The following is a 27,881-nucleotide window of genomic DNA, read 5'->3' as shown; positions in this document are numbered from 1 at the left end:
GTATGTGGTTATTGGGCATGTGCCATTCAGCTCCCCTTGGCAGCCCAACCAGAGGAGGAGCCATCCTCTGCCTTGCAGCTTGCGAAGAGCCTTCCCCAAATTACCACCTCTGTGATCCCTTCCCCTTCCTGGGAGGGTGGTGCAGCGGATTCTCCCCACCTGCCAAAACACAAGATGGGCTCTAGCCTAATCTGGACCAACTGTGACAGTTGCGCCTGAATTGTCAGAGTGACAACAGGGACCAAACGAACACAGATGGCTGCACGAGGTTTTAGCGCATAGCTCTGCAGGTAACAGCAGTGGCAACTGCAGATGCCACCACCTTCTCTCTGCACCAGTCTCATCCAGCACAGCAAAGAGACCACTCATCTTCCGTTAACATCTCTGCCACACCAGACCCAGCCCTGTGCAAGAGTGGTCCTTGGCCAGCACTTTTGGCATGAAGAAGACTACTGTGGCTCTGCTACATGGATCTGAATAAAAAGTCCAGATGGCTCATTTCCATCATGAGGACCAGCTCTGCACGGGCAAGACAGGCCAGAAGAGCGAGGAAGGGAGTGATAGGAAGGATATTATTAACTCTTTCCTCCATCCATCTCCAAAGGCACTCTTGCAGCTCCCAGCAGTAAGCAGAAAGGAGGAGATGCAGGTAACCTGAGAACGAGTGGCTTAATGAAAACAAAAATACACAAACAAAACAGCAAAATAAATACATTCTCAGGATCAATTCTACTAAGCAACCAGATGGCACTAAATATACCTCCTGCACTTTAGGAAAACCTGTGTTTCTTCCAATCTGATAAGATCTTGCAGTACTATTCTCTTCATACTTTCAATGGCTTAAAAAAAAAGAGAGAGAGAGAGAAGCAGCCATTTCTGGGGGAACACTGTGATCTTACAAAAAAAAAAATTGCTCTGAGAGTGAACTGAGATTAAAAGCAGATATTTTTCAGGAGGCTCAAGAATATCAGGCAAACATTTCACTTAGAGACATTGCCTTAAGCCCTGTTGCAAAGATCCCAAGAGAGAGGGAGAGAAGAGCAAGAAAGACCTGATTCCTCTCTTGACACGTTCTTAATGTCAAGGTCATGCAAGGGTAACAGTGCCACAAAACTCTGCAGAGACTTCTGCCCACAACCCCAGCAGGGCTGGTAACTGATCCATCACAGGAATGTCAGCAATGCTTTTAATATATGAGCAGACCTGTCCTCATGCACTGACATGGCCCATGTCATATATGAAGGCCATTGACTTTGTCCTTATTGCCTGAGACCTCCATTTCCATGTGGCTGAAAGCAGGGTTGTCGGTTCCTTCAGATGCCAGGGTGAATGGTTTCCAGTTCAACACTTCCACTTTCTCTGGCTAAAAAGCAAAGACAAAAACCATGTGAAGTGGAAGAGCGAGCCTTCCTCTCTTTGACCTGCATGCAAGCTGAGTCAGGCCTGATTTACATAGCTAATTAGGAGGCCTGGCAGGCAAACACATGTTGCAGCCAGAGCATAAATAGTTACTCATTGCAGTAGCTGGTATTTTTCTAGGGGCATGGAAAAACTGTTATTGCATATTGTTACTAGTCATGTAAAATGTTCTTGTCTTGCAAATTGTGTCTAAGGCTTTTTGGGGTGTGCAAAGTTGCAACTGCCACATTCCTGTCTAGCGATCTGTCACCGCCAGACCTCCAAGCTATTGCTTGCCAACCCTTGGTCCTTGAATCATCTTTGATGTGAAAAGCAGATTAACACGCATTGTTGCTTTGATGCACCATCTCTGTCAAACATATTGAAAGGCTGAGCTCTTCACATGCAGAAAGTCTCAGTTGCCCCTAATCTTTTCTCAACAATTAACTTTCTGCATTAGTTGTGGTGCCAACCATTTGCTACCCAACTCCCAGCTGTATAACTGGCAAGACGCTTTTTTTTTTCCTGACTCCAGGCAGAAATTAGCATTGCTGTGGGAATTAGCTTTCACTTTTTTTTTTTTTTTTTTTTTTTTTAAGACTTTTGGAATTAAATTCCCAGATGGTGAAAACAGATGTCAGTCCATTAAAGACAGTGGAGCTATAGTGAATGACATCAGCTGGATAGCTGGTTTCCAGTGACATGGGCAAACAGTATGCAGTATAGTAAAAAGGCCTTCCGTATCCAGAAGCTGAAATACACGGCATCATAATAAAAGGGGTTATCTTCATGGGGCAGAAGCATTTTGCAAACTGGATCATTTCAAAGATATCATTGTCTCTACTGCAGCACTTGAAAAGCACTGAACAGAGCTGAACTTGCATGTTCAACATCCAGAGGACACTGATTGAAAGGTAACCTATAGTTTATTTTGAAAACCAAATTTCCCCTGCATTCCCCTTTGTAAGGCATGTTGTTTCCACTCTAGCCAATAATTTCTGCCTTTTTCTTTTACCTTAGGGAGGGAGCTAGGAAATAGATATGCTGACTGGAAATGTTTTCCCTCAAACAGTAGCTGATGTTGCAAAACCCCCAGAATCTAGAGAACATATGTTTACAAACAAAGGAGGCTTTGCTGAGTTCAAAGCGTGCCTTGGGCCAGCTTCCAAGAGACTAGTGAAGGAAGATTTTGGCAGAAACCCTGAGAACAACTCTCTTTTGTCTCAGCGGCTGCTCTGTTGTTCACTGAAGTCAAGCTGTGGCCAAACATAGCTTCCTTGCCTGTGCCAGCTGCTTTTCCCTGACCCACCTTGTGCTCTGCTACTGTCTTAAAGCAGACTCATATCAGGCAGCATCAGATGCTATTCATCCTGGTGGGGAAAATAGGCCATGGACTATGTGCCTTTGTACCCACAAGGAGAGACTGCTTTAAATCAGAGGCGTCATAAAACTACACTTACTGTCTCAGATTTAGACCATGAAAAGTTGGACAGGAAGTCTTCTTTGGTTAGCAGGAATTTACAGTCTGTCTTCTGCTTTAGTCCTCCTGCAAAACAGCCAGGTTTCAATCAGCCAGGTGTCCACCTGTGAGTGATATGTTAGAGCCCAGCTATGGGCACCAGGCCAGGTGAGCAGGACAGAGTCATGCAGCAAAAGCCATCAGGCAGTTACAAGCCGGACGTTACTTTCCTTAGGGAACATTTCTTTATAGCGCTGTATCTCCTGCATCTCCCAAAATGTAACATGATCCTCAGGGTCTATATGAAATGCCTTAGCCCTTTTTCAGAGTTTCCTAGACCCTCTCCAGATTTCTGAATTGTGTTAAAAATGCTGACACAGTCATCAAAAAGGATGAATCGCATATGGTGACATCTGGGACCATCCAGCCTGGGCAGGATGTGTGGTACCAGGTGCTGCCCTGGAGCCTGGGTCCTGATCCTTGGCTCCCTGTCAGCAGGGCTCCTGTTCTCCAGAGTAAGGGTGTCCTCACACCAGGCCACACTGATTTCTATGGTGAGTTATTTAAGAAAAGCCAAGGGGTGAAATGGGGTATTTGGGCACTTTTAGCACATGGAAGATTAACTGTCTGGTGTGGGAATGTGTGTGGAAATGAAATGAGATACAGGTGCTGGGAGTTAGCATTGATCTCCACATGACTCTTAAATAGGGTCTTGACCTGAGTCAATTCTCTTAGGGGGCTCATTTTATGTCTGAAGCTGTGTTAGATTTACTGAATGGGTAGAGTTGCCCAGCTTCTCTTTTGTTCTATGGCTTAACAGCCTGGTGGAGAGGCTTTCAGTAGGGGGGCTACAAATGTCCTGATCCCAAGCAGATAAGAGCCAAAACTTGTCTACAGGCATCCCTACCAGAGCTGTACCTTGTCCTGTGCAGAGTGCATGTCAGTGAGGAAAGTAAGGATAGGATAGAAGGAAGGAGGAAAGAAATGTGAGCAAGTTCTTGAGCAGCTAACAAGGAAAAGAAAGTGGTAAAAGTGCATCTTATGCTTATTGGTTGCAAGGTACAAGGAAGCTAATGGAAGCCAGTCTGTCTACTATGTTCTGAGTTTCATAGTCTTGAAGTAGAATAAAAAGAGAGAGTTCACCTCTAAAGCAATTCTAGGCTAGACTACTAGGTCTGAAATCCAGCAGCACCAAAGTCTGAGTGCTATTGCAGGAATTTGGCTGGGCACAGTGGGAAAGCTGTGAGAGCAGCTGCTTTTATGCTGTTTCTGGTGTGGGCAAGGTGGATGATAGGCTTGGTTTAAATACTGGCCAGATGCAAAAGCAGAGATCCCACAGGATGGAACTAAGTCCTGGTCTCAAGTGTTGCTTTTGCCCCCTATACAAATAGTACAGGGACTACTGAGAAAGAAGCAACATAGCCGTGCACAGGGTATGCAGCTCTTAGGTACATACATGGTGAATGTGGTGGAAAAACATGCACTGAACAGGCTCAGACAATAACCCTTGAGTGCTCTGAACTCACTCTAAGTAAAACTGCTTTTGTCCTGTTGAAGAAGCATAGGTGTATCTCCTTGCTTGGAGTTGTTGCCATGTTCAGGGACAACCCTGAAACCTCAGCACCTGCTGGGATCTAATAAAACAGGAAAAATAGATTCATATCTTCTTGCCCCTCAGGTTAACTGCTGAAACTTCTGTGTCCTTAGAAATATGAAATATCTTTTGCTGTGGGCAGAGACTGAGCATGGGATGCAGAGGGGCTGAGGGAAGGAAACAAGAGTTAGGATGGGAACTTTTACACGGCCTTTACAACAGGGTCCCTGGCACTGTAGCAATGCCAGCTCTGCTTGGTCATGTTAGCTTGAAAGAGAACTAAGACTTCCATTCAATGACAGTTCTGGGACTAGTACCTGTAAGGAGGCTGGTCACTATCCCCACAGCTACTGTGACAAGGGTCCCAAGCGTGCTGAAGTAGAGGTAAGACAAGGAATACCAGTTGTCTGCTAGGACAGGCCTAAAAAAAGAGCAGAAAGAGTTAATCATCTCTGCCTTCCTATTCTGGACAACTTGAAAATGTTGGCTATGTTTCTAGACTGATTATAAATGCAGACTTACTTTTGGAACTAACAAGTGATCTGGTTCTGTTGAATTACCTCTGTGTAATAAAATGTGCATTCAAAATCTGATTTTAAAATTTGCAGGGCAAGTCCCTTCATAAGGGAGTGGACTGGTCAGTGCAGTGAGGCAATGAATGGGACAGAACAGGTAAAACAGGATGATCTTGTCTCTGCTAGGAATTTAGTGCAAAACTGAGCACTCCAGCTATCCAGATGAAGGGATAGCATCTTTAGGAGGGGGCATGATATTTAAAGGCATAAAATGCTAGCAGATTAGCCACATTCAGCTCTAAAGAGCCAGAAATACACAACTGTCTTGCTGCCTGTTACATCTGACTCTGTTCTCCCAGTCGACCCTGTCCATTGCAATAGTGACTTCCCCACAGCCATGAGCAAGGCTAGAGGTCTTGTGTGAGGCATGTTGCCTGTGAAACTGAAGTTGCACACTCATGTGTGCACCACAGTGTCTGCTGCTGACTGTACAATGCTCTAAGGTGTGAGGATTGTGAATCCCTGGAAACTTTTGTTTAGCTCCTATTCCTGCTGTTCCCTGCATTATTTCTTGTATCTGTTACTTATAGCTGTGGGTAACAAAAGTAAGACTTCTGCCTATTGAAAAGGGGAGAAAAACCCTTTTGCCCATTACACACTCTTCTGGTTTTGCTGGTTAGAGCTATATCTGCACAGACAAGCTGTTGTAGGAAGAGTTGTTAAACTGGCAAATTCCCCTTTAACCATCTACAACTTAGATTCATAGAGCAAAAGGTTATATGGAAGCTAATCTTGTAATTATAAAGTTTATTCCTTCTCCAAAGCCATGGCTCCCAATAAAGCATATCTAAGCCTTTAGATTCAAATACAGAACAAAAGCTTTTCAGGTCAATAGGAAGATTCACTTTGACTTCTTGTTCTGGGATAATGCAGGCAAACTTCACTCTGACAGGAAAAAAAAATCACAGACAATTGTTACTTCCCAACTGATTTACCTAGCTGGTTAATTAGGAAAATTTATATTAACACAAATGCTAAGCAGAGGTTCACAGTGTTTTTAAACCAAATGTGTGCAGTGTTGATTACCCATGATGGACTTGTATACCTTGTATATTCTTTGGCTTGTGTGTAGAAGAGTGTTGTTACTGGATTTTCTGTTGGTGAAGTGAAATTGCTTGAGCTGGATATGTTACAGCCTGCAGTGGAGAGACTTAGTGGAATAGTCCTCGCTGGGAGAGGAGGATAAATCTGAGCTCCAATTCCAACCCAAAGTGAAATAGCAAAGCCACTGACAAGACCCACAAATGCACCCTGCAAAACAGAAAATGAAAACTGGATTTAACTGAAAAGCAAAAGTACATAAAAACTGGATGAGTAAGCAATAGTCAAAATAATCCAAATTTTTTAATCCAATAACTTTGGATGGAATAGCTTTTCTTCAGGAAATGCTGATTTTTATGACACTGAAGCACTCCTCCAGAACACTGCAACTCAGCCTCTAATTTAAAGAGGTTTTTTTATCACCTCTAACTTCCAGATGAGTTTTGAAGACTGCCTGCCCCTCTAGGCCCTTCAATCTGCTGGGTTCTCCATCCTACCCAAGGGACTGGTGGCTGGTGTTTGAACTTGCTGGTTCACTTGGCTGCCTGCATGGGGCAAGTATTTGGGCCCCTTGTTTCCCACTTTTGCTCAGACAGGCCTGCATCCTCCAGGCTTACTGTGGGGCTGATTTTTTTTCAGCTATATGTCAATATGCTTGGTTCCCTGTTTCTTCTAAAACTGTGTTTTTTCCAGCAGTTCTTGACAAGGGTTCATATTTATTCAGAATTTTTTTCTATGGACATGGGAATCTTATACAGCCCTGTTTTGTCACTTCATGGGGTTAAGTAGGAAGAGGAGCAAAGGGAAAGAGCTACATGGAAAATGTCAGAGTTCTCCCTTGCTGCCCAACACAAAATTACAGAGGGAGAAAACGGAGATGTCCAAAGCAATCAATGAATTTTGAGCCAACAAGGCTTAACTTCTACTTACCATTCCATTTGCAAAGGAGCAGAGGATTCCCAGGGCAAACAGTCCTAAAAGGGGACCACCAACCATGCCAAAAATGCTTAGTGCTGCCTGAGGAAGGAAGAGAGTCTGCTATCAGGTGCTGTCCAGGAAAGTTAAAGCCTCCATCATGGTGTGAAGGGAAGATGGGGGGGGGAAAAGAAATTACATGTTTGTAACCAGCATGTTCTAAGGTGGCAGGACAAGGTATGGTTACAGGGTTGTTTAGAGCTGAGGCTGGGCCATGGGCTGTCTGAAGCCAATACCCAACAAATAAAAACTAATCTCACAATGATATCCAGCAATTATTTCCTTACACAACTCCTTCTGGGTTATTTAACAAGGACATGGAAAAGCAGTCTGACACCCACCTGCAACAAGGCTCCCATGACAGATGCCAATGCGGCCATAGCAATGCACACTCCACCATAAAACAGGCCTATGTGGGAAAGGCAGAACAACGTGTAAATCTGCTGAAGCTTGAAAAATGTCTCCCTTTAACCCAGTGTGACTCCTGACATCTCCAAACCAAATCTGTCATCATCTGGATTGTTTCTAAGAGTCCCTGAATCAGCAAAAATGCCAGGTTGATGTTTACATTAAAAGGAGCTCACACAAGCTTGGCAATCTTCTTCCTGTATATCACTGAAGATTAGTTGAAATATTTAATCCTAAATAGCAGCAAGGATTAACCAGTCTGGCAGTACAACATACACTGCTCAGCTAATCTGTGTGATTGTCATTATTTTGGAGGAAGGGTTTTGCTTCTCAGTCTAAATCTTTGGAGCAAGAAAGTAAATGCTGGAAGATTACTGGGAGCTGGCACTATGACAAAGAATGTCGCAGGTCATGGGGAGGTAGATGTCCTGAGCAGCCAATGTCCCTTCTTCCCAGGACCCATAACACTGCCTCATTTGTTTTCTCCACTTCCACCCCTATTGAGTTTCACTGTACAAGGACAGAAGCAGTAAATTAATCCCAGTGTTTAATGCAAGATGTCAGGCAGCTTGTGATAATATTGGAGCATCAACAAATCTGGCCTAAACATTACTTGCAATAATATTTAAGAAACAATGCTCTTGGGTGACGATACTTAACGCTTGTCACCTGCCACCAGCGTGCTGTGCTCAGTGGCCTGGGCTATGACACCATGTTGGGACTGTGGGTTTTTACACCTATTGCATACACTGTCCTGGGCCACACCTGCTGCTGGTGTCAGGCAGTACAGCTAGCAGAGACAGGGACTGCACTTTAGAGACATAAACCATCTGCTCAGCCTTGTTCTTCCTCTCTTCCTTGAGCTATGCTAAATAGAGAATCCAAACAGACTGAGGATTTTAGGGTGTATCGGAGAAGACATGAAGTTTCTCATTCTCATGAATACTCTGGGGGCAGGATGCTGTTGCTCATGCATCACTCCCTTTTCAAAAGGTTTGTCACAAAGTTGTTTTCCATTCTTCTAATTTTTGACAGAAGCAAGAAAAAATAACATTTATTTCAGAGACATTTAGTTCTGTAGTACGAAGAATCAATACTGAATGCAGATGCAGTGCATCTTTACTGCTTAAAGATAAAACGAGATGGCTTTTTTCTTTTCTTCTGTTCACTTGAAATAGCCATTTCCCCCCTTCTGTGTAAAGCTTATATACCTGATCTGATCTCCCTCAAGTATTGTGCCAATGTAATTGTACTGTTCTGAAAGGACTTACTTCTGACTTATGTTGCCATAAATAAGATCCAAATCAAGATCTCATTTTGTAAAGTAAAAGTGGAAAAGATATTTTCCAGACATACTCATCCCCATGGAAATCCAGGACAGTTTCTTTTCAGAGAGAGATCTGAAGTATGGCCTAATGAGGTCTTCGACAGTCACAGCAGCCAGAGCATTGATGCTGGAGGACACTGTACTAGAGGAGACAAGATTTATACAAATTTTTTGTCTTAGGAGTTGAAATCATAGATAACAGAACAGTTAAAGGCAGGGAGAAGCTGCTACTGCCTGAAACAGTATCAGAGAACCAATGTAACAGCTGTGTTGGTTGAAATGACTATTACTAACTGGGAACAGTTAATAGCTTACAAAAATTGTTTAAAATAATTGATCTTAGTGAAGACAAGGCAGGTCTTGATGAAAAGATTGGCCTGGAGAAGTCAATCAAAAGAGCTTTTGCATATAGCTAAGCTGTAACTTTATTGGTATATGTAATATTTTTACAAATCCATATAGCATACATCTGGCTAGGTAAAATTCCTACATGCAGGCCAGTGAATGCATTCTCAAAGAAGGATTCAGATAAGCTAATTACAGTCGTCTGAAAATAAGGCAAGTAGTCCAAACCAAACTGCTCCAGGATCCCTTTGCAGTCAGAGAAATCAGCACCTCTAAGGTGCAAAGCCAGTCAGGTGATCTTGTAACTATTTGTACCTTGCTCTCAGCCTTTCCCTCAAAGCGTGAAAACAAACTATTGTGGCTGTTCTCTCTATTTACATAACTACAAGTATTCAGAGCCAAAAATTATTCTGCTGTCACATTCTTAAGTTTTGCCAATTTTTATCTGCTTGCTGTTATTCAAAGTCTTTCCTGGGAGAGGTGGTATTTCCCAGGAGACACACCTTGGGAAAGTTGAACAGAACACTCCCCACTAAGGGATAGAAGGAGATTTATTTTTTTTCCCTCTATTAAAAATATATAGTGACCATTGTTTTCACAGGGCTCACTTGAGACAATTGGAAGTCCAGGAACTCTTTTGTAACCAAGACTGTAAAGATCAGGAGCAAGGAAAAGGAAGATGTGTTTAAAATTATGCAGGTTTGAAACTGGAAAGTTAAAGACGAGCAGCAGAAAATTCCCCCAAACTGCAGCTATTTTGCATAACCACCTGCTTATAAAACTTACAACTTCCTAAAGCAGAGGGGCTTTAAAGCACAGATATGCAGGGTTTGTTAGTGCTGTATGTTGTGTGTGGCTGTTTCCTGAAGTTGTTAGTAGGGAACTCCAAACAGCTTTGAGTCTTAAGACCTCAAAGCGCTACTGATGAAACCTGCAAATTTTTAAGCTGCAATGTCAAACATCTCATAATGGTTTTTTTTTAAGAATGAAAAGAAATGAAATGCAAAAGTTTTAGTATAAATGCAACATTAGCCTAATAATAATTTGGAGTCTAGTGATGTATATGTTAGTTCTTTTTTCATCTTTAAGTTACCTTAATGTCCCACTGTAGGCACTAGCCACAAAAAGCCCTGGCAATCCTGGAAAATCACGGAGAATATCCAGCACTAGGTAGGGCATTAGCTGAAAAGTTCAGAGAGTAAGAAATATTACTATCTAGCCCCAATTTTTCTTTTTGCACTGTATTGTTTTTGTTATAACCTTCTTACTGCCTTCCTACCCAGCTCTTCTAATTTTAAATGTCCCATTTGGCACTATTTATTGGTTTTCTACACATAAAATGATTCCTAAATCATCCACTTGAGATTCAGTAAGCTCTATTAGGATCCAGGTTTTAGACAGGCAGCAGTAACCCTGAGGAACAAACTGCCCCTACGTCAAAAGAACAGCCTGATTTTTCTGGGAACTTCTTATTTTATGCTTTTTTGTTTGTGTCCACCACCACCACCATTGGCCTATATATCTCTGAAGCATTAATGGATTTATCCTGCTCCCTCACTGCAGGTAGATTATGGTCAAGTCTCCCAACATGCTCTTTACTGTTACTGAACAGCCTTACGCTTAGAGACTCTGGTAAAGGTATCTGTGCCTTGATAGCTCCCAAAGAGGTCTTACAGCACCTGAAGCCACTGGCTTCAGGCCAGTGGTCACCCCTTAAAGTCACTGAGGTGCCCGAGCAGCCCTGTCTCCCTCCTGTACCAGCTCTTCTCTCCACCTTGCCCGTTCATCAAGAGCCATCCAAGTCAGCAGCTTCATCTGGGTTCTCCTTCCTCATCCCACATGAACGGGGCAAGGCAGTGGGCATTCCTCAGCTTCCCTGCATGCCAAGCCCCATGGCAGCATCCCCTTCCTGGCCTTCCCGCTGAAACATGGGGGCTCTACCTGGTCTGGTGCTGAGACCTGCTTGGCTGTCCATGGGTCACAGTCCTTGTAGATGGAGTACAGGGCCAGTCCGCACAGCACGGCGCATGCCAAGATTGCCCAGAGGCCCACCAAGTTGATATAGAGAGACCTGCATGAGCACACAAGGAAGTGCCAAGGTTAAAGAAAGTCAAGGCCCTGAAAACCCTAGAGGTTGGTGCCACAATATAGCCTAGCACACGTGGACGTGGCAGGCTACACCTCTGCTCGGCTCCTGACCAGTCGGGAGGGAAGGAGCAACTGGCTGAGACAGTGTTTTGTACTATGATCATTTCGGCTTAAAAACCAAACATCATTCAGTGCTAGGCATGGGCAGCAAACAACTGCAGAGAAACATATGGAGCTCAACCCCAGCTCCACAGAGGTACATGTAGGCGCTCAGCAGCTGCTGAAGTTGATAGGAGCTAGATATCCCACTATGCTGTGGTCAGTGGACCAGACCTCTTCTAGATGTGAGCCTCTTTAGAGCCAAGTGAACAAGTGCTCACACCAGCAGTCATGTACCATTGAGGAGTCATTCCAGCTGGTGACTGACCACCTGAAAGGGAGTCATGATATGGCCTCAACCAGACCTGTCACTGACATTTTTAAATATAAGAATTATACTTTGTTCTTGATCATATGGTCTGAGTGCCCATCCTCTGACAAAATCTCATCAAGAAATGATGGGAGAAATATGGTTAATCTCACATTTCATCAGGTGCACAAGTTTCAGAGTACAGGTAGCTGGCAAGAAAACACTCCCCCCTCACCACACCCCTTGGTAAAGACAAATCCCAGTCAGATTTGTAAGGCGGGGTGTCCCAGATCAAAGTGTGGGGTACCTTTTAATCAGCACTAGCACTCCTTTGCCTCTGGAGCTGCATTACTGTACTTGCACAATGCTGGAATCATGCTTATAAAGCAATAAATTCAGCATTTCCTCTCAACAAAATCTCTGTGGAAGGCAGCAGTGAAGCATACAGTCCTTCTTCCTGGGATCTGGGTTGGAGTTAGTTACTTATAGCTGTCATTTTCAGAGAGCAGGGGATTGCCACCAGCCCCAGAGCTTCCCCTTTCAGTGACTAACCTGGACTTGGAGCCTGGTATGGTAAAGTAACCCCATCTCCTCCCCACATCCTGACCAGAGCGACAGGTAACACAGAGGTAGAGCAGAAACGCCGATCCTCAAGTGTTAATGCTACACGCAACTGGTATTCTCTATAGGCTGTGAAAAACAAATTGCTCTTCTCATCTGTTTCCTCCCTCAGTGAGGGATTTTCCCTCCTATCCCCTCCTACCTGATCTTCTCAATGTTTTTCAGCTCTTGACTATTCCTGGGTCACCATGTTCTTCGCACTCTGGCTTACCTACAGTGTTCAACTTGAGCAAACACCCACAGGGAGCTCAGCCTTGAAAAACAGCGTTCCTTTCCAGTTACCCCACAGTTATCTGTGTACCATTCACCTATAGTGACTTAATTGCCTGGCAGATCATGTGCCCCGGACCTGTGCCAACTGCTAAGACCTCCACTGGGAGGATCTCTGGTATCTATGCAAATATATCTGTGCCTGCAGTGCTTCGGGAGGTCTTTCAGCACTCTCAGTATCCAAGGAGGGACATCAGCCTTTGGACTGCTCTACAGGACCTGTCAGAGTGGATGCAGAAGAAAACCTAACCTTATAGGCCTTGTTCAGCATTGAAATGTGTACGGTTAGAAAAGAGTACCATAGATTAACTAGCTGAGCTAGCTATACCACAGAAAACTCATAGGCAAACACAACATAAACTCCTAAAAAAGACCTATGTAGATAAAAGCTGATGGGATAACTCAGGACGGGAAACCCTGCTTTCATGCTTTGCATTTACAATTAGAGCTGATCTAAACACAGAACTAGCATTACTTTAAGTTTTTCTCTAGACTAATTAAGCAAAAATGAAGTGGTCTTCTTACAGACACTCACATATTGGTTGGGTGTCTTGCATCAATTTAGCTGAAAGTGTTCCTGTATTGGCTTAATCTACCTTGATGCAAGGCACTCAGAAGCTATTTAACACAAAATTTAACCAATGAGTTAAATCAATCTAAATCCTTTGAATAGAAGTAATAGCAGTATTAGCCGATAGCCTACAGTAAAGGTTAGAAAGTCAAGTAACTAAAGGCAGACAAATACAGGAAAGCAAAAGGAATTGTTTGTTTGAATCTGGCAATTCTTGCTTTTAAACTGTGTCAGTGTTTGACAGTGAAAAGAAAATTCTGTTTTTGTTTTTTTTTTCTTCTGATTTACTTCCTGGCTCAGGGTACACCCTGTGACTAAGCACTGGATTATAATAATTGTAGCACTATTGGAGGGAGGTGTTCCCATTAATTGTAGGTGAGTAACATGGGGTGGAACTTGGGTGAAGTAGGTAGTGTGACAGCGCAAGGCTTATCTTTGGTTGTTTATTTCAGTCTGGCTCTAAGATTTCAGCACTGAAACATGCCAGATGATGACCTTGAAAGGAAAGTAAGAGAAAATGTGTTAGTAGGCCCTATTTTTCTGAAAGTGCTCTTCTGCTCTAAATGTCTGTTATCATTCATATATGAGCTTTATGTTTGATTTGCCTAGTTGGAGGATGCAGCATGTGTCCATACCTACTGGTATGTTTCTTAAATGGGGTGAAATCCAATCTCAAAGCCTGAGAAAATTCCTATTCTTGTGTCATTTTTTAAGGACTTCCCAGAAATCACAAGTTGGGATCTGTGAAAGAGTTAATTTCTCAGCTCTGATTTATTATTGTGCTGTCTCTTCTAAAACCTTTCAGTAAATGCAATGGTAGTGCAAAACCCTATGCTTTTGACCTGACAATATTTTTTGTTTCTGTGTGCAGGTTAATGGCAATAAGAGGTGCAGGCCACCAATGTGGCTTGCCAGAGGTGCTTATAAATACATTTGTGAATGAGCTAGATAGTTACCACAGAATGCCACTGTCTATAATTGTGACAAGCTATAACCGCTATACTGAAAGCTCTCCGTGCCGGGGGGAATATCAGCAGGCACAAGCGAGATGCCAGAGAATTTAACCGGCCGCACCGGCAAGCAAGGACTCTGCTCATAAAGGCAGTGCCACCTTTAATTTGTTAGGAGCCATAAATCCCATCCAAACCCCTCTGGAACCAGGTAGGCTCCAGCTCTGGTCAAAGCTGTGCAACAGCTCAGAAAATCTGCCCAGAAGCTGCCGTGGTGCCAGGTTCCCCTTGGCCACACTCTGCTTCTGGGACACCCCTGAGATGTCCCTCATTACAAGGAGGGTGCGAGAGAGGAACGTGGCCACAAGTGGAGTGAGCGCTTGGAAAGAGCAGTGTCAGTGGCACACAATTTGGGCACGATGTAGGTAGCCGTTGCCTATACGTGATCATGCTGGCTGGCTTTACAGATGGGGGATGCACCTCCTGCCACTGCAACATCAAGAGCCTGGAAGCCAGACATGCAGCAATTGCGGAGGTGTCACATCATGTGCTGGAGATGTGGCTGATGACGAGCATCAGCTCATTTCTGTTTGCAGTGTGAATGACTGAAAAGTAGATTTTCATTACTACTATAACCTAAACTGTACATGATTTTGTGGGTATTTTGCTCTCTTTTTAAAGTGAAAGCCTTCATAAAACTCCTCTACTGTGTGTCACTGTATTATGGAATTTATGGTGACTATAGTTACAATGTCCTTTTATATATTTCTCCTGTAAATAGAAAGAGTTTACAAGCTGGCTAATATGTCTTAAATCCTAAATTCTGGGCTACTGGAGGGATACTAATTATAAAGAGAAGATAATAAAATTAATAAATATACTCTGGTCTAGAGTAAAGACTGATCAGAAATTATTAAACTTAAGGAAAACAGAACTCTTACTTTCCATAGTGAACTCTTAAAGAATACATCATGGCTATTGAGAAAACAAAATATATGATTCCTTAGAAATTTTATCACTGAATAAAACATTTTTGTATTTTCTCATGCTTGTACTCCTCTGTATGGAAAATTCTCCTAGTCTTTACTCAAGCAAAATTCCCAAACATTGATTTAGGTTTAATAGAGTAGCAATTAAAGATGCTGTCTTGATATAGCTTCAGCACAAGTAAGTACTATATCATTTGGTCTTTAGGTTGCATATAAACTTAATGCAGCTATTTGTATGCAAGAATAGTGGCACAGTAAAACAGTTTGGCACAAAGTTGAATGTAACAGTCAATTATATGTAATTCAAATACCAGTATTTATAGCACTAACCTGGTTCACAAAGCAGAAAGCAAGCTGTTGATTTTTACAAGTAGTTTTTATGGGACTTTTACAAGTAGGAAAAAACATTCCCTTAAAAAAAATTCCCTTATAAAGAATAGTCACTGCTAAATTTAGACATTGAACAGTTACTGTAGGCAGACTTACAGTTTTGCGTGAAACCTGGTTTTACATGCGATGTATCTCTGTACTTGAGACTGGTTGACCCCATATATGCCAGTCCATGTGAAGGTCCCACCTATAACAATCGTCCAAAAGGTGTGCCTTTGCAAAGGATTCGGATTAAAGCTACAAAGAGAGGGAAGAGAAGAAACAAACTCAGAATATGAAAATTTTTTCAATATCATAAGACCTTAATGGCTAGGAGAAGAAATATGCTCATATTTGTTCTAATATAAACCCTCTAATCTGGCCAGTTTTTGAACATTCAGATACTCCAACTTTATATGAAATCACAGAAAGCAAATGTTAAATTCAGAGATGAAATCCTGATCCAGCAAAAAACTCAGATGTGTCCAAAGGTTTATTCTGACAAATTTATTTGCCTATAAACGATGGTCATAAGTAAAGCTGCATGCATGTAATGACTCTGGCTGCTGTCATGAAATGATGTTTCAGTAAAAGTGTAATATGCCTCTTATCTCCAGGGACATCAGTCTGACACCAACACCAAGGTGTGTTTGCATGCCCAACCTCTGTGGACAGAATCTCTGTATAACATTTTGCTGATCTAGCTCTATGTATTAGGTGCTGTAAAGAACAGGCTTTAAATAGCCAGAAATAAATTGTTTTAAATCACATTTGAATAAAGCACTAAAGAATGCTTAGCTTGGTGAACAATGTCCTACTAATTCACTTATTACATGCCTTTATTCTTCCTTTTTTTTCCTGTTTTTGAACCCTAAAATGGGGGGAAGGAGCAATGCTGTATAACCACTGCAAGTCAGCCAGACAGACTGAAAAGTCACCATTCACCAAAAGAAGAAAATATCCACAGATGAATTATTTACTGAAGAACTTGTTGAAGAGATCTGCAGAATGACCTTATGAATAACATGAAGTGATAGATAAAGGTAACATTTTTCAAACTAAGCTTTTGTTACCAACAGCCCTAGGTGAACTTTCTCAGGACTCACCTATTCATCAAGAAGTACAAAAAACTTTTTTTTGACTTGAAGTGTTTTGTTTTGACACTGTCAAAAATGAATATTATTGACCTTGCAAAGTCATATTTTTAGTCTATTAATAGTTACAATAATGGAAGTTAAAATATTGTTAAAACTAAACACATTCATCTCCAAATGATTGAAATATTTTGTTTAACACACCGTGAAAATTTCCATCAGATTTTTATTTTAAGGAAAAGAAAAACATTTCCTATTTTCAGATTAGCCCCAAACTATTATTTTCCCAATCATTTGGTTCGGTACCCAAAATGACAAATCATTTGTTTGCAAACTGTAATTATGAATATGATTGTCCCCTCCTATTCACCATTCACTTTCACAGGAATCTAAAATATATCCTTAAAATACCTACTTGACAAAATAATTTTCTGCAAAGAGATTTTTCTCTTTGCAAGTTTTTGCATGGTGTAAAACCTAAAAATATCATTCAAACTAGGTAAGCTTGTTTAAAAATACACAAAAATTGGACCCCCAACTCCCCTACCCCATACCCTCAAGAGCAATTTAATTCCACATATAGTCACACTGTGAATAAAAAGGCATATTATTTGCAAATACAAACTCACTCCCAGAAGTTTAATCTTCCTCCATAGTAGGAATCATTTACAATGTGTCCGATTCCCTCTTGAAACACCACGGCTCGTATAATCACAGATGAAAATCCAGCGACCATGATCCCAACCTGGAAAACGTCTGTCCACACCACGGCCTTCAGGCCACCCTGCACAAGGAGCAGCACGGATCAGGTACAGCAAGAGCACTGTTACACAGTCACGGTCAACTAAGAGAAATGGTACTATGTGGATTATGTGGATTATGCATAGTAGATTAATTTCATCTTCCTCCTGAACAGAGATAATTTTTTACTGGGATATTTAGAAATTGCATCCTGGAACCTGTTCAGGACACGCTGACCCCTTTTTTGGAGTGTATCATGCTTTGGCCATATGTATAGTTTAATCCAGTATTTCCTTCCCCACAAAATCAACCCTGATTCAGAGTTTGGTTGGAGTCAGAATGTAAGTGGGCAGCCTGTGCTAGTCTTACGTGTATACAGTTTCACTAACTTCAGAAGGCATACCATTCATGCGAATAAAAATAAACATGATTTAATCCAAAATATATAAATAAACTTATGTCGCTGAGATTCCTTTTAAACCCTTCAAGACACTTGGGCAATCAGTATTAATCTAAAGACCTTTTTTTTTTCATGTGGCACTTGCTGCTGTTTTCAGTGGCTCTATTCAATAACAGACAGGACTATTATGGCCGCAAAGAGCAGGTGCTTGACAAATTACACAGCTAAGCTCTACTAGTTTAGAAGAAAAAAACATAGGGGGGATTTTTAGAAGCAAAATCTGCCTTTTGTTGTTCTTTCAGCAACAGCAAAATTTCAAACATATCAAAACAGAAAAGATTTGAGTCAACTCTACCCTCCTTTCAATAGTCCAGAGATGTCCCTGGGTGAATATATCTCTGTGGCTACAGCCTCACTGTGAAATGTACCCCTATGGGATAACCCAGTTATGAGGTTACTTTTCAATAAATTCTGTGTTCGATATGAATGGCACAAGGAAAAGAGATTTTTCTCATCTAAAGCCACATACCAATGTGCAGTAGAAAGTGCAGACTACACCAGTTGCCACCACTGCACCCCAGAGGTCGAAGCCTGTGACTGGAAAAGAGGGAAAGGGTACCAATGTGAATGAAGCTTTGGGGACAAAAACCTGAAGGTCTATTTTTGACCTGAATTTGGTTGCTGGGAAAAAAAAAAAGGAAATAAGTTACATGCAAAAGTAGAAGGTATTAAAAAATTGCAATGATAAGATTTGTGTCTCTAAACCAGAGGATTCATCCTGGCCAAATCTAAAAATGGAAAAAGCCCTGAAAAAACAGTTGTTACAACTCCTAAAAAATTATATATATTTCAAGGACCTAAGAAGCTATTTGTGTTTAATTTGAATGCTGACAAGCAACACATCTGAATACTTCCAGCTCGGGAAGGTTTTAAAATGCATGTCCTTCCTTTGAGGCACCTGGGTAGTCCCACAGAGTCTTTCACCAGGGATCAAAGCAGGTAAACAGCACGAGGATACTCCACAGAGTAAAGGTGGTTTAAGCAGTGGTCTGTAAGACGGTGTGTCAGACTAAAAGCCTGTTACATGCTGCTTTTTTTTAGGGCAATACAATAGGTATGTCCATGCCAGACAAGACTGTGCTGTGGTCGGTATGCAAGCTCTCGCTGCCTGAGCTTGGTGCAGTCCCGCCGTGCCGGGCACAGCACCACGTGGCTCGCTGATGAACAGCTCAGGCTACTGAAAAATACTGCACTGAGCTTAATGAAAAATATTGCTTCTGGTTGGGAGCCAGATAGATCATAACTTGTTTTGGTGTATATTTACCGTGCAAATATAAAACCTCAAGGACATAAAACCCATGGGCCTTATACACCTGAGGAGAACAATGCAGACAGGTTTTTATTTTTTTCTTTCTTCTTGTTCATTGAACAAGATAAAAAAAAAAAAAGCAATTATGATTTTCATTCTAGCCAAAATGATTAATTTTTCCTTTGCATTTTGCTATTGCCTTTTCTTGCCAAACAGACAAATTAATTGTGTCAGATCAGAAGTTTCATTTGGCTCCAAACAAAAGCTTTTTCCCCTTTAAAAATAAATGCAGCTCATTTACAAAGTAGAAAACCGAAATATTTCATTTTGGAAATACCATAGCAGATATCTTAAGCTCAAGATCTCTTTGTTTTGCTTTGTTTTTCCAAGCAAAAGGATGAGCTGAATTAAACATTTCCAGGCAGTCCAAAACCATATTGGCATGGAAAAAAGTGATTTGCAGCAGAACTTTTATTTAGCTCTCCTCTTGAAGGAGAGCACTTAAGCAGGGCAATTAAACGTGTTTGGTATGTCAGTTGCCTTCAAGATTTACTTAGTTTTTCTTAACTTTTCTGAATGTAGTCATGACTAAAGATATTCCTAGACAGTCAGCGTAAAGGAGAGCAGATTTTTTCCTCAAGTCTCTTCCATAATCCCTTACAACTAGGGATTACAGAACTAGGATTACAACTGGGAGGCTTTCTATAAGCACTCCCTTTGGGATTAACAGAAGTCTTGGAAGACTTCACAGTTGATCCTTGAGCTATCTATTTATAGATGTGCATTACAAAAAAAGCCTGCCAGTACCATGTGCAGAAAAAATTGTAACAGTAGAATAACAGTTGCAGTATGTTCATCTTACCTTGATTTAATGCTAAAGCTGGAGCATAAATGACTATACCAGTGTATAAAGTCTAGATGGAGAAAAAAAGATATAAAATCAAAAGAATTGTAAAGGTGATAGTTTTCTGAGATGGTTTCTCTTCAAGCATTTATGCAATCTATATTTTCTACATACCCAAGTACTCTTCAGTGTTGAGAAATAATTCCAACTGTTAGAAGATAAATGTCTGAGACTAAAAAGCATTGCATCCTCACAGTCTAGTGTTCTTAAAATGTATACCACAGTGACTCTTAAATACCAAACTCCTCTTCAGCTTTTCCTGGCTTTTCTAATTAACTTGCTTTATTGCTTAAAATCTGCAGTCATGTGGCAGAAATAAAAGGAAGAGAACATTGATGAGATTTACACACAGTTTGCACACAGGAATCTATTACAATTTTTTTCTCAGTCTTCGGATCAATATGCCTCTCAGTATGCAGCTACAATGTGCATGAATAAGAACAAGAAATACAGCATTAGTTAGTCATTATGGATAGCATCATCAGGGATTATTGTGCTGTAAAACGAAGCCAAGCATGGTTATCAGCAGATTTGTATTCTCATCCATTACAGGAAAAGATATAGACAAATGAAGGAGATGATACTCCACACCCTTGGAAGAGCACAGTGGACCTCATGCACTGATATCCTCTGTAATTTCTTTAGGTATATTTTAAAACCCTGTTGGCCTTTTTATCCACTGTTACTACCGCCTCATACTACTAGGAAAAGTTCAGCTGTGACGTGACCCAGGGCAAGGCAGCCTGCAAAGGGCAGGCGATTTCAGGGAAGGTCAGGGGACCCGAGGCAAGGGATCCAAGCTTCCTTCAGGTCCTGAGCTGACTCGCACCACATTTCCATGTCTGAACACCTCTGACTCCTGATTTACACCCCTGCGGGGGTAGCGCTGGGGCTGGGGCATGGAAAAGCAGCAGACTCGGAAGTCACCCAGCACTCAGCAGGTGCCCGGTGGGCCCCGGGCACAGGCGACAATCTCAACCCAGACCGCTAACTCACAGGTTGCCCTCTGTAGCTTTTGAGCAGGTCCAAACCAGCTCTTGTGCTGGAGCAGTGCCACATGGCCAGAGGCTACGCTGGAGCACGAGCCAGCTGGTAACCAGGGTTGTAATCCAGCTGTGGGGGGAAATGCTGCACCCTATGTTACCGAATTGCCGTGGTCCCTTGCTGCACGCCCAGCACAGCCCATAGCAGAATGGATGGTGGGACACCCGGAGAAATTGGGACTTCCAGCCTGTGTACCACTCCCCACCTGTGCCAGCGTGCGTGTGCGTTGCTCTCTGTGCTCTGAGCCCTTTCTAGATTTTCATATATAGCTTGTATGCCAAGAAAGCTGCCAGCCCTGACTAGTCCCTGGTGAAAGCCCCCTCACTACGAGCTGCATTACTTTGCAGCTAACAACTACTAACACCTGCCAAGTCCAAACCATGCTTGACTTGCTGTCCGAGCAGTTACTGACAGCGTGGTTTGCTGAATCCAGCCTGTTCAGGGAGTCAGGATGAGAAAGCAGCTTTCTCATACGCAGTGAATGTGTGCCAGGAGCTTTGAAGCATTAGAAATTAAAATGTTTTGTCACAAGTATGATCACATTTTTGTGTAAATTAAAACAGGAATGACGATATAATCATTCCACTTTTTCAGTGTTTTTTCAGGTTGTATTACTATGTATACTTAAAAAAAAATGCCAATAATTTTAAAACAGTTAAAATTACACCATTAAGAGCTTGGTATTTTTTTTTTCTTTCCCCACTATTCTCTTCATGATTCAGTTTATTGAAATCACTAGCTCTTGGCACAGAAAGATGTCCGTAAATCTTTAGCTAATTTCCTTGGACACGTATTCAAGTTACATCATAGAATTATTTTCTGAGCCTTGCAAGCAAAGATTATGCTTGGCTTGTTCCACCTTCCACTTTCAGAACTGTGATGCCTTCTTATTTGGTGGTGGAACATTGTCAGGAGTCAAACATGCTAGCACTCTACCTTCCTTCTGGGCTCATATGTCTGTAAAAAGCTTGTATATCTGTAAAAAGCAAGCTAAGCAGCACTGTTCAAATAAGTAAACAGCACTGCTATGAGCACCATTTTATTGTTGCAATTGCAATTGTTTGGTACCTGTTGGTGTGTCTTAAATAAAAAAAGATGGGGGGCAAAAAGCAAGAATACATGGAAATATAACTTGAAAAGTTCTCTGATTGTATGTTTATTCTTGCTTTAAATTCCCTAAAAAGCCCACGTCATAATTATGAAAAAAGACGAAAACTCACGTTTGTGTTTGTGATGCTTCAAAGCACCTGGAACGCACGCACTCACTGTACATTTGAAAACTGTGATCTGATACTGCCTCCCAGAATGGGCTGGGTACAGCAAACCACACTGACCATAATTGCAGGGACTGCAGGGACTGCTTTAGCTTAACATTCCCTGAGGCAGTGGTTTGCAACTTCCCAGTTTGCGGACACCCAGATTTTTCCCGGTGGGGGTACAAACCCTTGCGGAGCAAATGACAGCCTCCTGGTGGCTTGTTTTCTTTGTCACCTTTCACAGACCTTTGGGAATTAGTCAGACTCCCAGAATGCACAGACCACGGGATGAAAAATGCCGCCGCAGATAATTGGGGCATGTTTACATTTTGAACCTGCTGTGGCTTTCTTGCGTGGGCAGGCAAGCGAGTGCTCTCCGCACCATTACGCTGCAGCGAAGGGTCGCTCGTCCCTTGGCTTGGTACCGATGCCAAGTGACTGCTCCGGGTGCTCAGCAAGGCATGGAGAGAACAAAGGGGCAGGTAGGCCGGCATCCGCTCTCCGCCTCCTTGCTTTGGAGCAGAAAGAGTTTTCTTTCTCTTACTTCCAGCCACACACGGACTGTCATAACCTCACCAACCGTTTAGAGACAGCAATCAGTTACACAAAGCTGAAGAATCCTGATGGCTAGCAAGGGCCACAGAACTGCTTTGAGGTTTACTTGCCGTTTGTACAACGAAGAGGACTGTTCCACAGAGACGCAGGTATTTATTAAATCGAAGCTCTAAATACTGTAAAAGAGAAGAAAAAAAACAATGTTTATCCCCAGAGTTGGCATTACTGATAGGACTAGAGTTAAGTGATGAGCAACACAGAAAGAGTACTCTGCTGTTTTTACATTTTCCTGAAAGGCCAAGACCCTTAGAGTCAACTGGATTTATTTCTTTGCAGACCTCAGCTGGATAATGAAACACGAGCAAGTGAAGTAGACATAAACTAGCCAGTACACAATGGAGTCTCCAGAATGGAAACTGGTGATATGTAGCTGCCTCGAGGCACTCGGCAGACAAGGAGCTGCACACTGTGACTTGGCAAAGACCAGCAGCTGTTATGCACTTGGCAACGGTCACAAAGAAATATCAGTGAACAAAAGAACCTGTTTGCATTGTGAAATCAGAGAGAAAATGAAAACACTGCAGCTATCTCTCAGCCTTGGTTTGGAAGCTCTGGCAATACGCACCTTCACCTGAACTGCTGTGGGAGAGGACAGAAGGTCTTCAGTGGTCAGCGGCTTCCTCTGATGGTAACCTCACCTGACCTCACCAAAGTAACTTGCCATCTTCCACCAGTAGGGAGAAATTTAACTTTTGGCACAAACATGAACCCTCCCTTTTCTGTCTAGCCTGGCACATCATGACCTGTCAATGAGTTTGTCACTTTACAGGGCAGATTTCTTCCCACTGTCTATCCTATCTACCCTCTGCAATGTGTGGTTGCACAAAAGGGATCTCCTTTACCTGCCAATCTGTTCAATCAACACAGACATAAACACTCAGATATCTCAAATTGCTCACCCATGGGTTGCACATCTAAAATGTGAACTGTGAGCACATTCAAGCAATGTTTAACCCCTGGACAGACACAGAAAGTTGTCCAAGCTCTGAACTCTGTTCACAAATAGAAGGTATGTCTTTTATAGCTGCATTTTGCAGATTCATTCCCCAGATTATCAGGGAGTTTCTAGTCATAATTAAAAGCTTTTAATGAGAGGAACTCTGTATTAAGTATCTTAACTTACAGTCCAAAGATTAGTAATTTAAAACGCAATGGAAGCCACGAGAGGTTTCTTTTGGAGAATTCTTATCTAGATCTTCCAACAGAAACCTTGTTTCAGCTTCCAGAGCTATAACACCCCTGCCTAGTGTAATAAAATGCAGAAGAACAAAGTAGCTAGCCAAGGACACACACCTGCACTGATGTCCCTTTCCTGAAGGGCTCTGTGACATGACCAATTTAGCACCTCTCAGTCTGCAGGAAGGTAAAAAGGTTGCACGGACCTACTGGGTCAGGAGAAAGCCCTGACCAGATGTCTCCTCACCCCAAAATGGTTATAGACTCAATTTGTGATGTGCCCCCCCCCCACTCCAGACGTCTTTGTGCTGCTAGCTATACTTTTAACTTACATGCTGGGCTGAAGACTGACTCAGCCATATTTTGGTGGAAGCGAGAAAATCCTCACAGACACAGAGTGCTTGCTGACCTCATTGAGGTCAGCATGACAGAACAGGCATTCACCAGTGTGAACAGTCTCAAGTAGCAAGGATGTCTTCTCAAAATCTCTAAGAACACCAGAAACATATGCCCTACTGGAGTGGGACCTTGGTGGCTGCATCTGAGCTTAGAAACCCACCTGGAGGAACCAGGATTTGAGAACTCTAGTTCCTATGCTGGATGCTTTTGTATTCTGCTCTCGGTGTGTTAATTACACATCACTAACTACACACCACTGTCCAAACTGCATGAGGATTAATCCACCTACTAAACTGAGTATCTGGAGTGAGGAAACATAGCTGGCACAGTGCTCAGCTCCTGAGCCAAGCCAGCAGGATTGAGCATCTCCTCTCGGCAGAGGCAATGCAGGCAGACCTGGGGACAGAATGGGTTGCAGCCTACTCTAGGGGCACTATGAGGAACGGGCCAGCACTGATTGCAAGGGGCTTTTGGGGAAGATCTTGGGGGGAGATCCATGGAAAGCAGTCACAAGAGGGTCCCCAGCTCCCTGAAGGCTATGGAAAGGCTCCTTCCACCCCACCTTACCTCATAGGTGCTGGTGATGCCCAGTCGGTAGAAGACAGGCAAGAAGATCTCAGCACTGCACAGCACCACCAGGGCATAGGTGATGGCAAAGATGCTGAAGATGGCACCGAAGCGGTAGACTTCGGCAGGGGTGCCCAGCACTGTGACAGCTGACATGAAGCTGGCGGTGAGAGAGAGCGCCACAGGCAGGGCGGTCATGCTGCGGCCCCCCATTAGGTAGTCCTTGGAGGTCTTCTGCCCTCCTCCCGCAAAGGCATAGTAGATGCCGATGATCGCCGACACCAGCAGCATGGCTGCAAAGACCACGTAGTCCCAGACATTGAAGCGCCCAATGCTGCTGGAGGAACTCATCCTAGGGGCCAAGGCTCTGCCCCAGCAGGAGCAGCAAGTGCAGGGGCAAGGGGATGGGGTACAGTGCAGCCCACCGGGGTAAGCGCAAAGCGGTGAGGTGCGGTGTGCCCTGCCGGGGCAGGAGCGATGCGGTGCCCCCCACTGCGGCAGGCACGGAGCAGAGCGGAGCGGTGCGGTGCAGTGCTCCCCGCCGGGATAGGAGTGGTGCGATGCAGCCCGCTGGGGCAGGCGAGGTGCGGGCGATGCCCCCCGTCGGGGTAGGAGCAGTGAGGAGCGGTGCCCCCGCCGGGGCAGGCGCGGTGCAGGTGCGGTGCCCTCCGCCGGGGCAGGCGCGGAGCGATGCGGAGCGGAGCGGTGTGCCCCGCCGGGGCAGGCGCGGAGCAGGTGCGGTGCTCTCCGCCGGGGCCGGGGCCGGGGCCGGGGCCGGGGCCGGGGCCGGGGCCGGGGCCGGGGCCGGGGCCGGGGCCGGGGCCGGGGCCGGGGCGGTTCACCCCGCGCAGGTCTCCGCCCGGGCGGGGTGCGAGCTGCGCCGGGAGCGAATGCCGGAGCCGGTCGCCGGGCGGCCCTTATACGGTACCGGCGGCCGCTCCTCCCCGCGGCGGCGGGGCGGTGTTTGGAGCAGCGCGGCCCGCGGCCGGTCGGCCCGGGCTGCTTCTGGCCGCCCCGTGGCTCCGCGCCGTGCGGGGCCGGGGCTGGCGGGGGGCATCGCCGCCTGCGGCCGGCTCCCCCCGGGCAAGGAGGGCCGGGGGTGGCTGGGGGCCCGCGGCTGGCGTGCGGCATCGCCCCGACCCCGCAGCCGCGCATCGAGGGCCGGGGTGATCCTGCAGAGCCGGGTCTGAACGGGGGTAAACCTGGGGACTGCACTCCCACCAGGCAAGAACGCTTCTCCCCCTCCTCCTCCCCCCTCCATCATTTGATTTTTGAAGGGCAGACAATTCACCTAACGATTCACCAGGACCGTATTTCCTACCGTCTTCATTAGGACATGTTATCATCTTCCCAAATGAAGAAGGTTAAGATAAGCTTTATTATATAGATTTCTATGGGTTGCGCAATCCGGCAGATGATTCACTAAATTGGATTTCCTGGCAGACTTGTCGAGGCCAGTTGCTAAATGCTGCAGCGATATGGCAGGGAATCTCCCCTGTCTGCACTCTGCTCATGGAAGCTGGTGCAGTCAAACTCTTCAACTGCTCACAGGTGCAAGATTCAAAGGGCACAGGTGTATCACAGATGGAGCTTCACATGCCTGACCCACACAAATGCATCAAAAACAGCAAGGAGGTTTCAAGGCCATGGATGTAGTGTGGTTGAGACATGCCTGCTTCTATAGCTAGCAGCATATCCAGGACTAATACAGCACATGTTACATCTGGCCACTTTGGGATACATTAGCAACCCTAGACAGAGTAATCAACAGAGATTAAGACGTAAGGATGCCAAAGCTGACTAATGTGGGCCTGACAGCAGGACAGCTGCACACACCACACCTCACAGCAGGGCGTAGTAGCTCTCTGCACAGAGGCTTTCAGGCTTGAATTGTGTATTGGCAAAGTGCTGTGCTGGATGGATTTCCTGGCTCAAATCAGCACCGGTTTGAGGATCATTTCACTGCTTTCCTTTAGGGTATGAAGATGTGGCCCTTTGCTGCCCAGCCTCTCTAGGCTCTTTTCCACTGCCGGATTCACTGGGAGCAGTCCTTGGTGCAAGTCCTTTGAGTTCAGCACAAGGCACTCTGACTTGCCTGCATCTGCCCAATTTGTGACCAGATTTTCAGCAGTCTTCTGCATCTTAGAGAGAAATGATTGACTGGACACCTGACAGACAAACTTGGCCCACTGGGCACTTTTATCTCCTTGGGAGTGCTGGACTGAGCAGGCCATTTGGAGGTATTTCTGAGTGCATGTTGGAAGGAGTGGGTGCAGGTGGAAGTCTGCTCTGACAGGTTTATTTGGTTAAACAGTGCTGCTGTGAAATTGTGTGTGTGAGTCTTGGTCTGGCCTCTAGATGCCCTTCTGGGAGTAAAAGTGTCCCTAAACATACAGAAGCTGGTCACTATGGTGCAAGGGGCATGTCCTGATCTCATCACAGAAAGTTAGGGCATCCGCCTCTCTGGCCCAATTACTCCTTAATTATACAGCGAGTAGCAGCTACCGGATGACCTGCTGAGGGAGAGCAAGAAAGAAACTTCCTCTGTAACCCTTACAATCAGGCTGTTGAGCTATTGATTACCTGAGGTGGTTGCCCTAATTCGCTGTCAGTTTTTGACCACATGAACAATGAGAAACCCTCCTAGCAAAAATGTTGTCAGCATGTTCCCACACAGTGCAATAAATTAGTGTTGTCCAGCAAGAATATGTGTTGTCAAAAAACACCACCCACTTTCTTGCAGGAAGGACATAAGCAGCCTTTTGCCCAGACCTGTAACTTGTGCTGTTCAGAGCTCCATGCTCAGTGTCACTTGTTTGCACCCTGTGGGGTATTGTGTTGCTCAAACCATGCAAACAAAACAGGTACTTGAAGTATTACCTACATGGATTAACACACAATTTTGACTGCTTCTTTCGTGTTTTTGGTGTAATGTATACACAGCAAACAATCACATGTATTGGAAAACAAATCATGTTTCTTAACTG

At 44.0% G+C, this 27,881-nt stretch overlaps 1 protein-coding gene across 1 annotated transcript; it reads right to left on the bottom strand.

Annotated features, from left to right (window-relative positions):
- Positions 1-1,231: 1,231 nt before the first annotated feature.
- On the bottom strand, positions 1,232-25,245 carry SLC5A8 (solute carrier family 5 member 8). Its single transcript, XM_026076122.1, has 15 exons — positions 24,895-25,245; positions 22,803-22,868; positions 19,796-19,847; positions 18,154-18,221; positions 17,113-17,267; positions 15,507-15,647; positions 11,064-11,193; positions 10,216-10,304; positions 8,807-8,919; positions 7,384-7,451; positions 6,998-7,084; positions 6,072-6,277; positions 4,769-4,872; positions 2,859-2,944; positions 1,232-1,363 (listed from the first exon to the last, which is right to left on the bottom strand). The coding sequence occupies exons 1-15, from the start codon at positions 25,243-25,245 to the stop codon at positions 1,232-1,234; spliced, it is 1,848 nt and encodes a 615-aa protein (XP_025931907.1).
- Positions 25,246-27,881: the final 2,636 nt, after the last annotated feature.

This window comes from Apteryx rowi, unplaced genomic scaffold, assembly GCF_003343035.1.
Source record: "Apteryx rowi isolate R43461 unplaced genomic scaffold, aptRow1 scaffold_426, whole genome shotgun sequence".
NCBI lineage: Eukaryota > Metazoa > Chordata > Aves > Apterygiformes > Apterygidae > Apteryx > Apteryx rowi.
The sequence above is the reverse complement of the archived record's forward strand: the minus strand, read 5'-3'. Positions and strand labels throughout refer to the sequence as shown.